At 39.3% G+C, this 14,615-nt stretch overlaps 1 protein-coding gene across 2 annotated transcripts in view; it reads right to left on the reverse strand.

Annotated features, from left to right (window-relative positions):
• The window catches only part of B3GNTL1 (UDP-GlcNAc:betaGal beta-1,3-N-acetylglucosaminyltransferase like 1), a 166,154-nt gene that overhangs the window by 132,652 nt on the left and 18,887 nt on the right, over window positions 1-14,615 (reverse strand). Inside the window, exon 6 of one of the 2 annotated variants that reach the window (XM_080993952.1) lies at window positions 14,322-14,354. The exons of the other annotated variant lie outside the window; for it this stretch is intronic. Coding sequence (XP_080850078.1) covers window positions 14,322-14,354 — 33 coding nt within the window. The remainder of the gene's footprint in view (window positions 1-14,321; window positions 14,355-14,615) is intronic. 2 annotated transcript variants of the gene reach the window in all.

Below are 14,615 nucleotides of genomic sequence, written 5' to 3' on the forward strand. Positions count from 1 at the left end.
AGGCTTCCAGGTTGATGGACTAGACGGAATGGACAATAAGGACAATAAGGACTGACATGACCCGAGACCAGGAAGAAGAGACGCTGGATGATGATTGGAAGAGACTTTATAATGGAAACTTTTTTATTTTAGAATCAGCTAATGAATATTAGGGAAAATGTGGGAATTAAACTATACGACTCTAGCAGAAATGATATTAGGAGTTATGTATATTTGAAATTTAAGATTTAAGTTTTAAGGCACTTAGGGGTAAGATAAGGTTAAACAAATTAAGGTAATCTGAATAATAGAATATGGGGAAAGATGGTAAGGATTTGTTGAGTTAATTATTAGGTTAAATTGTTAAGATAAATTTTATAACAAAAATTGAGAAAGATGGAAAGAATTTGCTGAAATAATTACTAAACTAGAATACAAAAACGGAGGTGTGAGGAGGTCAATGAAACAAGCAAATGGAAATTATGATATGCAATTTGGGATTTGTGTTTTTTTTCTCTTTTTTCTTCTTTTTTACTTTTTTATTGCTGTATTGACATACTGGTTTTCACATTTTGTGCTTTTCTCTCTTTTTTTATTGTCTTCTTTTTCTTTTTTCTTTTTTTTGTATTGTAGTGTTGTTGTCTATTTTTTATTTTTCTTGTAATTTTGAAATTATCAATAAATATTATTTTTAAAAAAAGAGAATGCACAGAAGGAAAATATACACAAGGAAAAAGTATGGGGCTAGCAGAAAGTGAGGCTGAGGGGAGCAAAGATACTGTAAACAAAAACGTGAAAACAGAACAAGTGGATCATTACTGTCGCGCATGCATATGAAATTACGGAGGAAACTGACCATCATCATGAATTTAAACAGTAACAAGGTCCTCTTCAGACCATTATTTCAAGTAATGTGCATCATAACCTATAATGGCAAAGTTGATGTGTTTTTGATGCCCAGTCTTTCATTTCTAACTGCCATTAAATAAGGACCAAAATATGAAGATCTCTGTCCTCTGGTCTCTTCTTTAAAACGTGGCTGAAATGGCTCTTTCAAATTGTTCTTTCATACACTGCTGCAGAAAAACAAACAAAAGCGAACCCAAAGTGATTTTGATTGTTGTTCTTCCTTTACTTTCAGATATAAAGTCAACAAAAATCTAAAGGGAGTGTTTTAAATACTGCTAAATCATGAGAGTTTCTGCCTTAATGAAATATTACTCTCAAAGCAAATCTGCTGCATAAATTCACTCTGTATAAGTATGCAGAAAATCAATATTTGATTTCCTGTTAGAAGCATGAAACAAACACTGTGAGGGAGTTTAGGAAAATATATGAAGTGGCAATTAAGCAAGAGCCCTGAAGATAAGAGCGGCCTTTTAATATATCCTGTCTCTATGTTACCAGAAAGCTTATAAACTGAAGATTAAAAGCAAAATCCTATTTCCAATGTATGCCTGTTGCACCTAAAATATTCTGCAGCTGAAAGGACAGGCTATCCCACATAGATAAATCAGTGATAGAGGCACAGGGGAAACCACGTCCTTTTTTAAAATTTAGATTGTATTAATTTTACTACATACTTGCCAATTAGCAAGGTTCACAAACTACTTAAACCATGTGTTTGTGGGGGCGGAGGCTATTGGTTGTTTTTTGTTCTATTATGTATTTTGTGTTCTCATATTTTTTTATGTTGTGAATTGCCCTGTTGATCTTCAGATGAAGGGTGGCATACAAATTTAATAAATACAAATAAAAATATATTTTCTCATCCACATTTAATTCTCCAGTCTCCCTCCCCTCCCTTCAACTCAGTCCAAACCATTTCAAACCTAGGGAGATCATGTCTCAAAGAATAACTTCTGTACATGTTGCTTGACTTGCTATGAATATATGCCCTAACGGATCAGGTTAGCAGTCAGGGAATACTCACAAGACCAATGTTTGTTCTGGAGACCAAAGTAGCTTCTGTGGCACTGAGTTGTTTTTTTCTTCAGCTAACCAAAAGCAATTCCTCCTAGATTGGAACAACCTGGCCATAGTTATTGATGCCTGAGTACATTAGACCCAGGTGCTCCACACTGGCCTGCTTTTGAAGACTAATCAGGAAATGGAATCAAACTACAGCTGCTAGGCCAGGCTTCCTCAAACTCGGCCCTCCATATGTTTTTGGCCTACAACTCCCATGATCCCAGTGGTCAGGGATGATGGGAGTTGTAGTCTCAAAACATCTGGAGGGCTGAGTTTGAGGAAGCCTGTACTAGGCTGTCACCTGGGACTCAGCAATGAGGAAAATCTCTTGCTGATGTCCTGGCTTCCAGCCCACTTACAAGCACAATTCAAAATGCTGGTGCTTACTTTTAAAGCCATTCACTATTTGGGACCCGAATACCTGGAGGATAATATAGTCCTGGGTTAGGAAACCTGTGTTCCTCCAGATGTCATGGAGCATTGGCCACACTACCTGGAGGTGATATTGTCTACCAGCCCTTAGGGCATCCACAGGTTTCCCACACAGGTCTACAGCAACATGAACCTACCTGTACAACGAGGTCATATCTAGATGACCCTGTCATTTAAAGCATGATGAATGGTGAGTTGGGAGAGGGCCTTCTCAGTGGTGGCAACCTGTCTGTGGAATGCATTCCCCAGGAAGGCTTACCTTGTGTCTAATCTTGTTGCCTTTTTCACCAGGTGAATTTTAAATATAATTATTTTCCCCCAATGAATTTTAACTTGTAGTGAATTGTTTTAAGGATACTGTCTATCTGTTGTACCTCTTTCATATTGTTTTACTGTTGTTCTGGATTTTATGCAACTTAAAAGCCATCCTAAAAATATAAACAACCTTCCCTGAAATTTTTACCCACTGGTTCTAAGCCTTGCCCTCTGCAGCAACAAGTCTGCCACGTGTGATTATCAAGTTGCCTCAAGAAAGATGCTATGAAATGAGAAAGCCTCCACTTGTAAACCCAGATTTCCAACACAATTTCAAATTGGCACCTAAAGACGGAATTAACTTTTTGTCAAGAATGAAAGGCTAAATTAATTAAAAACCTAAATAAAGAGCAGATTGTTAGATGTGTTCCATAAATACTGAACTCATTTGAAAGCCTGCCCACTCTCTTTGATGTTCTAAGGGGATCCAAGACCTTTTGAAAGTCTGACCCTGAACTGTGGAGTCTTGAATTCCTTTGAAATCGTGGCCCTTGGTGCCCAAGCCATGCACATACAACAAAGCTCAAAGATGAAAAATACAAGGTCCTTTCATATTTTTCCAGAACCTGCAATGCCACTTAAAGTATACCCATTTTGAATGGTCACACAGAACCAACAGGAGAGAAACAACTTTTCCCATTCAAAGCAGGAGCGTGCATTGTACAGATGACAAAACAATAGCAGTGGACCAGATGTGTTAGATGGAATGCACTTTCAGCCCCTGATGCTTGAACAGCACATTGAGCCACAGAGCTATAGCAGAACATAGACACTAGATCAGTAATAGGGAGACAGAAGCTTCAAACAAAGGACTGAATTTCAAGGTCTTGCACAATCTTTGGTTACTTTAAGGTTAACAGCAAGTTTCTTACCAACATTTTAAACGTCTTCCAACATCTTTATGTCTAGCATTGCTACAATCACTGGACTTAAAAAAAAAAAGAGCCCCAAGTTTGAAAACAGAACAAAGGGCTTATTTGTCACTCCCACTTTGTTTTTAGAAGTGTTCCTTTGCAGTTATTATTGCACAATGGAAGTATACAAACTTGCCAACAGCCAGTGCCCAAACTATACAATACCCTAATGGTATTAGTAAGTGCTGGATTGCCAAGAACATAAAGCAACACTTTTCTGGGTTAGTCCAAAAATCCTCATAACGCAGCAAACTGTGTCCACTAAGCATGGCAAATACACAGGACCACAAGGTTCCAGAATAGGGATAATGGGTGAGTGGGCGTATGTTTGATTGATTGATTGATTGATTGATTGATTATGAAAACAACAGAAAATATAAACAACCTGCAAAACATTATGTTTTTGGATCATAGTATCTCTTAAGCAGGCTCCCTCAACCTTGGCCCTCCAGATGTTTTGAGACTACAATTCCCAGCATCCCTGACCACTGGTCCTGCTAGCTAAGGATCATGGAAGTTGTAGGCCAAAAACATCTGGAGGGCCGAGGTTGAGGAAGCCTGCTCTAAAATGTTATTATAGATTTGCATTTCAATAACTATTTACCAGGAATCATCTAATTGCTTTTACTGCTGCTATTCAAAAAGAAAGAGTTATTTTTTTCTTAGTTTCCTTGACACTTCTTGAGTTTGTACTTCTTGAGGGCCAGATTCAACTAATGAGTTCTGCCAGCAGAAGTCCATTAAAGGGTTTCCACTTGTGCAATGGGTTTTTCTTCCCCAAGCCACCCCACAATTGGCTTGAGGGGGTCAGGTGAGCCCCCAGAACAGCACACGGGGGGGAGGGGGAGAAGAGGGGGAATGGCTCCATCTGGCAGCAGAAATGTTTGCGCTGATGGAACAATTGTCATAGCACTATGATGAATTCCTTCCCCAGAGTTTTAATTTTCCCCCCAACAGAGAATATGGATTCACGGACTCTTGCATTTTCTTATTCCAATAAGAAATAAACTCCTTCTCTCACTAAAAACATTCTCTTGTTGCCTACCCTCTTGTACTTTAACCAGATCTGTCAACTTGATCATACAGTGGTACCTCGGTTTAAGATCAGTCCGGTTTAAGAACAATTCGGTTTACAAACTCCACAAAACCGGAAATAGTATCCCGGTTTGAGAACTTTACTTCAGTCTAAGAATGGAATTCGAATGGTGGAAGGACACCGGCAGCGGGAGGCCTCATTAGAGAAAGAGCATCTCGGTTTAAGAACGGTTTTGATTTAAGAACAGACTTCCGGAACAGATTAAGTTTGGAAGCCGAGGTACCACTGTATATGCCATATCCCAGATTTCACTCTCCAGGAATCTATAGAGGGATGGTATCTTTCCACTTCTGGCTGTCGTTAGCAAATGAGTGGTCATTTCTGTATCTTCGTATTTTTTTTAACCTGCCTTTGAACCTGGCAACAGTCCCCTAAGGCAGCAGACAATAAGTGAATATGCACATATACATAGGATTCTTTTTTAAAGGTAGTGGCGACTTATGGGGGCTGGAGGAAGGGGATGATGGAAAAAGACCAGAGCCCAGGTCCTAATCAAGAGATTGCTGCTGCCAGGGCTGCTTCAGCTGCTGCTCTTCAAACATCTCTTGGTGTCCTCCACCCTGGTCCTGGTCCTGGTCCAGGAATGGCAATACCTGTTGAACCAGTGATTGTTGGTAAAAGGTACTTCTAGCCAATGAGGCTAGCTGAGCCTCCAGTGACAGTGCTGGATCCAGAAGCACCCCCAAACTGTGAACTATGGGGTGCGGAGCTCATCTCGCATTTCAGGCCGAGGGAGCCGGTGTTTGTCCACAGACAGCTTTCTGGGTTATGTGGCCAGCATGACTAAACCGCTTCTGGCACAACAGGACATTGTGACGAGTGCCAGAGCGCATGGAAGCGCTGTTTACTTTCCTGCTGCAATGGTACCTATTTATCGACTTGCACTGGTATGCTTTCGAACTGCTAGGTTGGCAAAAGCTAGGATAGAGCAACGGGAGCTCACCCTATCATGGGGATTCGAACTGCCAACCTTCTGCTCGGCAAGAGGCCCAGTGGAATAGACCATAGCGCCACCTGCGTCCCTGCCAACCCCATCCAGAGTAGGCAACTGATCAATTTCTTAGACACGAAATGCATGTATTAGGAGAACCCACACATATGTATTATGAATTTTCATGTAGACTATTATTTCAAAATGTGGAGAACTGAAATTAAAACTAGAAAAATAAGAAACTGAGACAAACTCCTTTTCTCTACTTGAAGGCGATTTATACTGGCTTGAGGCAAAGAGACAGTCACAAGCCTGTAATAAACATAATTCATCTCTGCATTCAAATAAGCTGCCCAAATCTGTATAAAATATCACTCAAGGAATACTTCAGTATACATAAATACTGCTTGCAGCAAACCTTGGTATATAAACCCACAAGTTCAGTTACTGAATTCTACTGAATTCTATTGATGCTAAGGAACATTTTCCCCCTTTTTATAACTTAACACATCGCACGTGTAGAACACAAAATGTTGCCATTCAAAGGAAGTCGAGAGGAACCTGAAACAACAAATTTTCAAAGGAACAGCATAAAGTAATATGTTAAAGGCATTCCACAGTAAGTTGGAATGGAACAAGCTGTATTAGATTATGATGGAATGCAAATTAAATGAGTTTCAGAAGTGCTGCCGCAGGTAAAAACAAAAGGAAAATTAGAAGGAAGTTCTAAAATTTCACCAACAAGCTGCCCTCTCTTATTTTCCTTTGAAGAAAAGTCATGTTTTCATGTGTTCATGATTATAGTTAATGACTGCTGTAGAGATGGGGCTGAGCCAAAGCCATGTATCTGAACAGCTCCAAGACTCCAGGAGAGACCTGGCTTTGAAACGATTTCCTACGCCTCAGGTCTATGTGGAGAACATGGCAAACTTAACACTGCTGCTACTACTGAGGATATTACCTCGAAGGTTTTAAATGGATGAGAAGCCTTGCTTTCATAAATGGTTTAAAATATAATCACATGTGGTTTTAATAAGAGGACATCCTACCTCCATTTTATGTAGAATAAACTTAAATAAATTCATAATCCGTTTATTGCACCTGTAATTTTTAATCAAATATATATTTTTTTAAAAAACAACAACACTCAGTGTATGAAGTTAGGTCATAGCCTTTTGCAAAAAGGCATGGCAAAAAAAAAGTACCGGTACATCTATGTGTGCTTTCACATCTACCTTCTGAAACACTGAAATCCCCAAAGTAAAGTACAGTACTCAGCTTCTGAAGTGCCAAAACAATAGGGATTAAACTACTTCTGTTCACTGTGATTCATCCAGTTACCAAGATGAAGTCTTTATTGCCAAAATTTTTACACAGGTAAATTGCTGCTCCTTGAGAGGATACATATGAACATGTTCACATACATCCTGCTTGGATTTTACAATGCATTCCATTAACCATGAATTTAATTTGGACTAATCATAGCTCGGAACCCAAACCATGGCTGAGCTCCAAATGCACAATAAGCTAACCATGGTTTACTGAAATTTATCAACAGTCATTTGCTATCTGCTCAGAACTCCCAATTCTGCTCAACAATCCCAATTCTATGCTGCAGAGGCTACAGGAGGCATGGAAACTGCAATCATTAATTAATTATAGAAAACAGTAGTTATTGCAAACACAGTAATATCCCCTCTCAATATTTAAGACTATACATTCTCTCTCTGAAATTCTCAGCCTGCCCTCTCCCTAGTCACCTTTTTCCTGTGGCTATGGCTTAACATTCTTCTACCTCTTTTCTTTCGCCAAGAACAAAACTTGCTTGAGCCAACATCTGTGGAATGAAAAGCCCTTCCTGATATATTCAAACTTTGTGGTAATAAATGGGGCAGATTTCATTATGTCCCCCATCTGCAGATCAATGCTACTGCAAGTTGAATGCTTACTTTGTCCACAATCATTTTCTGATTACCTTTTTTTGTCTCACAACTACAGGAGAAACTTTGGGTCAAATGGAGGATGCATATCTCCCTACCAAACTTGCAGGGGGCAGATTAGTCATTATATGAAGGCAAAAACAAGCAAACAGCTAACTAGGAATCAGGTCAATTCAAAGGCTTATGAAACTTTCACTTATGCAGATTAAATGGAATCCTCAGGCCCCTGGCACAATTCCAGTGCAGTTCTTAGTGGTGAAAAGTCCTAGAAGCTGATGAAACAAGAAACCCAACCCATAAATAACCACTACAAAGGGGGAACTATTTGGCTAGAAAGCTGGGGCTAGGATTTTGTTTTTTTGTACTGCTTTAGCAGAAACTTGCCAACAGTAAACATACATATGGGTCCCATAAAAGATATCACATCTCATGCAATGCCCATGGCTAGTTGCCCGATACATGAGGAAGAGAAAATGATCTTTTTAACATTTAGTAACTCCAGCCCCAGTTTTATGCATGAGAATATAATACAGAATCTATTCAGCTGTATACTATGAATCTAGGACTATAGCGCTGTAGAAACAGAACCATTGTTAGATGTGGTTATTGGCATGTGGAGGCCATACTGGATATAAATTTAATTACAAAGTTGTATCAGAAGGGATGGTTTTCATTTGTGACGTTTCAATAAAATTTAGAACAGTCTTGAACTACAACTAGCTTTGAAAATCCATTGTGGTTTTTCAGAAACACCAAATTAAAAAAAAAAAATCTACAGGCCCAGCTTAATGAAAAACAAACACACTGCTAAATTCAAGCATGGTTCAATAGATTTATGTGGAAACACCCAATTAATGAAAGCTGCCATAAGCATTGCACTTCCAGCATCAATAAACTACCCTTTTTCCAATACAGAGATTTTTGTGTGCCCATTTCCTTCACACTACTTGGGATTCTTACATTTTTTCCAGTACTGCTCCAGTCATTCTTACATTTTTTCCAGTACTGCTCTTTCAGCCAAGTGTGTGTCTATTAAATGATCTTTCCAGGGGCTTAGGTGCCAAGGGAGACACTAAAATAATTCCAACAGTATCATGGCAGTTTTTCACACCAAGACCATCTTGCAGGTTCAGGATCTCAGAATCCTAGTACAGACATCCATTCCAGGTGTTCTATTGTCAAGAGTTTTAAAAGGGTACACATTCTATTTTATATACAGTTTGTTTGTGCATCACTCCCAGAACATCTGTTTGTTATACTGAAAGCATTACATTTGGCAGTTCTATCCCTCAAACTTCATGAATGCTTGAAATTAAACAGATTTTAAGAGATTATTTTTCTGAACTAAAGCTACAGAACATTATTCTGAAGATTTAAATTGCAACTAGCAGACTTTTCCAGTCATTATTTAAAATAAAATGCAATGCACATCAAATCTCGGTGTTTGTGGAAAATACATGCAGCATGTTTGACTTGCAAAACAACGTTCCAGTGTAGCCCGCTTCTGTTCAGGGTCCCAGACAGCCAGTCATTCCTTTTACAGTTGTACCTCTGGTTACGAAATTAATTCGTTCCGGAGCTCCGTTCTTAACCTGAAACAGTTATTCACCTGAGGTAGCACTTTAGCTAATGGGGCCTCCCACTGCCACCGCAACGCCAGCACGCAATTTCTGTTCTCATCCTGAAGTAAAGTTCTTAACCCGAGGTACTATTTCTGGGTTAGCAGAGTCTGTAACCTGAAGTGTTTGTAACCTGAGGTGTTTGTAACCTGAGGTACCACTGTACTAGATCACTCCATTGCATTCCACACCCTTTCTGATTTGTCTCTCCCTCCAACAGTCAGCCATATTTTATGACTACAAGGTATGCTCAATCACCATTGGGTCATTTTTTGGTTTCTACTCTTAGATTTCTCCCCTAAAAATCTTTGCACTCATGCAGACCTTGGGATTCCTGCAAGTCAGCTGATCCCTTGCTCTTGTGTGCAGATGGCACAGTTGTAGCTACAGAAAGATGAATTCCCTGATATACAAGACTCCAAGTTTTTAGAAACCATAACCATTGCAGCAATATATTAAATCAAAGATCCAGACTAGAATCCAATAGTATTTATCAGCTTCTCTACTGATTTTCATATCAGTCAACCTTGAGGCCAGACTGACTTCAATTTGGTGATATTGCTTGATGGATCTCCTTTCACATCTGTTGTGAAAATCAGGTTTAAAGACTGTAGAGAGCAATAAGCTGAGATATGAATGAGCCTTGTGCACTCACTCTTGACTACTACACAAACAGGCCATTCAAACTGAGAAACCATGGTTAACATCTTCAGAACAAGCCAGGATATGGAGTCATCCTGGCTCTGCGTACCCTGCTTGTTCCAAAGCCATTAACCATAGTTATCTATTTCATAATGCTATACTTAACTGAATACTTCAGACTTAATCCTCATGTAATGGGAGGGCTGAAGCTGCTATGTGTGGGGCCACAAGGCTTGTTTATAAGTTGGCCAAGATAACACAACCTATGTGTAATGTATCAAGTTAGCAACTGTTCAGCAGTATTGGCAGGAAAGGCAGATCTTCTATCTACCACCTAGTCAAACATGCAGATGGTGCCATCAGAAAGTTAATAAGGGATTCTGATTTTATAAAAAAATAAAATTCTATTTCTATTACATATAATAATATTTTTTATTATGAATTATACCCCGCCCATCTGGCTGGGTTTCCCCAGCCACTCTGGGCGGCTTACAGTGCATATAAAAACATAGTAAAACATCAAACATTAAAAACTTTCTGATACAAGACTGTCTTCAGATGTCTTCTAGAAGTTGTGTAGTTCTTTATCCCCTTGACATTGCTGGGAGGGCATTCCACTGCCAAAAAGGCCTTCTGCCTGGTTCCCTATAACTTCACTTCTCAGAGTGAGGGAACCATCAGAAGACCCTCGGAGGAGGACCTCAGTGTCCAGGCTGAGCTATAGACTCCTTCAGGTATACAGGTATTTATATGCATGAGCAGCTCCTTCAGATATGTGAATATTCCTATGTTACAATTTTCAGTTACATGTTCTGTATACATGGAGGAGTGAAGCAGCTACCTGCAGAGCCACAAGGCTATAAGAAACTGATCTTAGCATACCTAATGTACTTCCATCTCAGAAGCAAACACTGCTGCATCCATGTTCAATTTGCATGCATTATATTGACTAAATAAATATAAATTGAAACTGTTCTAACAAAGAGGTCTTCAATCATTTTCTTCTCTTTCCTTTTTTAAAAAAAATAAGATACATCTATGTGTTTTCCTCTGCAATCCAAATCTTGCTGTAATACTCTGTACAGTGGTACCTCGGGTTACATACGCTTCAGGTTACAGACTCCGCTAACCCAGAAATAGTGCTTCAGGTTAAGAACTTTGCTTCAGGATGAGAACAGAAATCGTGCTCCGACGGTGCAGCGGCAGCAGGAGGCCGCATTAGCTAAAGTGGTGCTTCAGGTTAAGAACAGTTTCAGGTTAAGAACGGACCTCTGGAACGAATTAAGTACTCAACCTGAGGTACCAGGTTTTTCTCTGTTCATCCTGCATTAACAAGAAATGGGATTACCACCAATTATCAAACAACTTTTTCAGTTCTTCATAGTATTCATATTCTTTATTGGGCCTTTATTTTTTGCCTGTCAGAACATGCCCAGGTCTGCTTAAATACATTCTTACAGAGACAAAAGTGTTTCCGGTGCATATCAACTCCAAGGGAAAATACTACTTTAGACCTTGCCTTACTCAGAAAGCCTTGTCACAATAGCTGTTTTATTTCTAAATGGCATGTGTTTGCATAAGGAAAACCTCCTCATATTGTTGTCTGATGGGGTGGCAGCATGGCCCAAATGCTGGTGCAGACTTGTAATTACAAAAGGAAAAAGGTCTAGAAGGTTATTCAAACCAAACCCTCTTGTGAATGGGAGACAAAAAAGTCAAGGATGTAGAACAGGCTTTTTCCTTACGCTGTAGCATAGATTCACCAAAACTTACAGAACAAGAGACTGTTGAATTTGTAACCATTTAAAACTAGCAGTGACAATGGCCGGATTCCAACTAAAACCATAGTTTTAGCAAGATGAAAACGAACGTACGCAAACCTCAAGCTTTCATATTATCCTCTCCCATCTCCTTCAAGGAGATCAAGTCTTAAACTTCCAATTGAACCACAGTTAATGCTACATCCAAAGCTTAACCAGTGGTTTCAAACAAACCATGGTTATGATAAATCACAGTTTGTTGAGTTCAAATGACACATCAAGCTACAGCTGATTTTTAAAAATGGAAGTAAAAGCTTCTGAACTCCATCTTGTGGCCCTGCTAGAACACAGCCCAATGGTTGTTTAGGCTCATTCTTATAATAGTAAACCATGGGTAGACAAACTAAGGCACAGGGGCCAGATCCAGCCCAATTGCCTTCTAAATCCGGCCCACGGACGGTCCAGGAATCAGCATGTTTTTACATGAGTAGAAGGTGTCCTTTTATTTAACATGCATCTCTGGGTTATTTGTGGGGCCTGCCTGGTGTTTTTACATGAGTAGAATGTGTCCTTTTATTTAAAATGCATCTCTGGGTTATTTGTGGGGCATAGGAATTTGTTCATATATATTTTTCCAAAATATAGACTGGCCCCGCACAAGGTCTGATGGACAGTGGACCGGCCCCCTGCTGAAAAAGTTTGCTGACCCCTGTAGTAAACTATAATTTAGTACAGCCTTTCCCACCCTGGTACCTTCCAAATGCTTTGGACTACAACTATCACCTTTCCTAGCCAATAGCCATGCTGGAAGATTGAGGATCACAGGGAGAGCTTTAAAAGAAATTAAGGGGAGGAAGTAGTCTTGCACATTGCTTTTTTGACACTGAACCCCAAAATTTGGAAGTCATCAGACAACTGTACAGTGGAACAATAGAATAACAGATGAACGTAGTAAAAACAAACTTTTCAGTACTTCAGCTTTATGACACTTTGTTGTACAGAAAACTTTAAAAAAATCATTTCCAAGATCCATAATGTGAAAGTGGAAAAACTGTATTTCCACATAAACAATAGATACAATCTGCTTAAATATAAATTGAAAAACTTATTTTTCAATAATTTCCTTAACGGATAATATATGAAAACAAGACTGACTACTGCAAATTCATTTTGCAGAATAGCGCAATCAGTTAGAAAACAAGGTAAAAAAAAAATTTAGGTACATATGTACAACTGAGACACTTGTGAACTAGAGAGTTGGGCAGCAAAAATCCCAAACTGACAGAGAGCTTTCTGAACACAAGGCTAATGAATGAGATTATGTAACATTAAACAAATTTGCAACACTAACCAAAACATTTTAGCTCAGTAGTAGCAAAACGAAATTTGACTGAGATAAGAATGTTTGTCAGTATCTGCCTATCGGGCAACTAAGTTAGCCCGGCACAAAGTATACAGAATGGATGGCAGGAACAAACTTCAAAAGCAGAGTGTACACCATACACTCAATCAGCAAATAAAAAGCACTTCAAACCAGCTCTCTTTCCCTCTATACTCTGCTTTTCATGAATGAAACTCTATTGTTAAAAGCCACAGGCTACCACGATAAGGGCTGTCACATGGAAGTTAGAGCAAACTTGTTTTCTACCGCTCCGGAGGGTAGGACCTGAACTGATGGCTTCAAGTTACAAGAAAGGGCATTCCGACTAAACATCAAGAAGAACTTTCTGACATTCAGGGTTGTTTGACAGTGAAATGGGCTCCCTCAGAAGGTGGTGGACTCTCCTTCCTTGGAGATTTTTAAGCAGAGGTTGGATGGCTATCTGTCATGGATGCTTTATTTGAGATTCCTACATTGCAGGGGGTAGGACTAGATGATTCTCAGGGTCCCTTTCAACTCTACAGCTCTATGACTTCAAAACAAAAATACTTTTGACATATTTAACATATATACACAAAAGGAAGCAGAAAAATAATACTCTTCTCCATGTAAATCACACATTACTCTTCTACAATAAATTATAAAGATGCTAAAAATACAATCACAATCTGAATCCCCCACCCCCATCCCAAAGCTTTTTGGAATCTAGCTTGTATTTTCTTTGCTACTTTGATGATCAGCAAGTCTTTTTCTGCGAGCAAGGTACATATCATGTCCAGGGTGGGTCTGTTTGACACATACTGGAAGATACAAGTAAGGAATGTGTGCCTAGGGTGCTCACGCAAGGGGAAACTACATCGGTAATGAGAGACATCCTCAATCTGGCCAAACTCAGAAATATTGACTTTGCTGAGTTCGTATGTTATTAAACCTCCCATCCAATAAAGCAAACAGCCAAAATGTAAGGATCATTTTCGTACACATTGCTGATGAAGCAGAAGGATCCATTGCACAAATCTGTTGCGCCTTGTTCCACTGTGTAATGCTGCCTCTGAATGACATAACATCATATGACTCCTCAGTCTTGCAACAGAAAACTGTGGTAAGAGAACTGTAACCCTCCCAATAGTTCAGCTTCCTAAACATGCCAAAGAGGAAGTATATTGTCATTGCTCATGCAACCTACCCCAGCTTTATATTAATAGAATGAATGCTGAAGTAGAGAACAGTGAAAACAGAGCAACAAACGAAAGAAGATAAAGAAAAACATGGCACACCCAGCAAAAGAAAGCAAAGGCACAGATCAGCAATGAACTGCCTGCCCAAACCAAACACACATACCGCTGATTTAGCAGCAACCACAGTCGAAGACACCTGCAGGGTCATGAAAAACCCATGCATTTGTTCAATTTCCATCCCCACTAACATCTCACTATTATGCAACATGTCCAAACAAGTGAAATCAGACTGGGCAGAATACGAGCTCATACATATCAACTATAAGATCTATATTTTACTAGCAAGAAAAAATTGCGCCCATTAGACTATTTTTGAAGCTTCGTCATCTGTGGGCTTCTCTAACCAGGCTGCTTGCCAAATTATGTATGGTAATCTTGTGGTATGGATTAATGCCTA

Source organism: Podarcis pityusensis, assembly GCF_964106645.2.
Source record: "Podarcis pityusensis genome assembly, chromosome: 2".
Lineage (NCBI taxonomy): Eukaryota > Metazoa > Chordata > Lepidosauria > Squamata > Lacertidae > Podarcis > Podarcis pityusensis.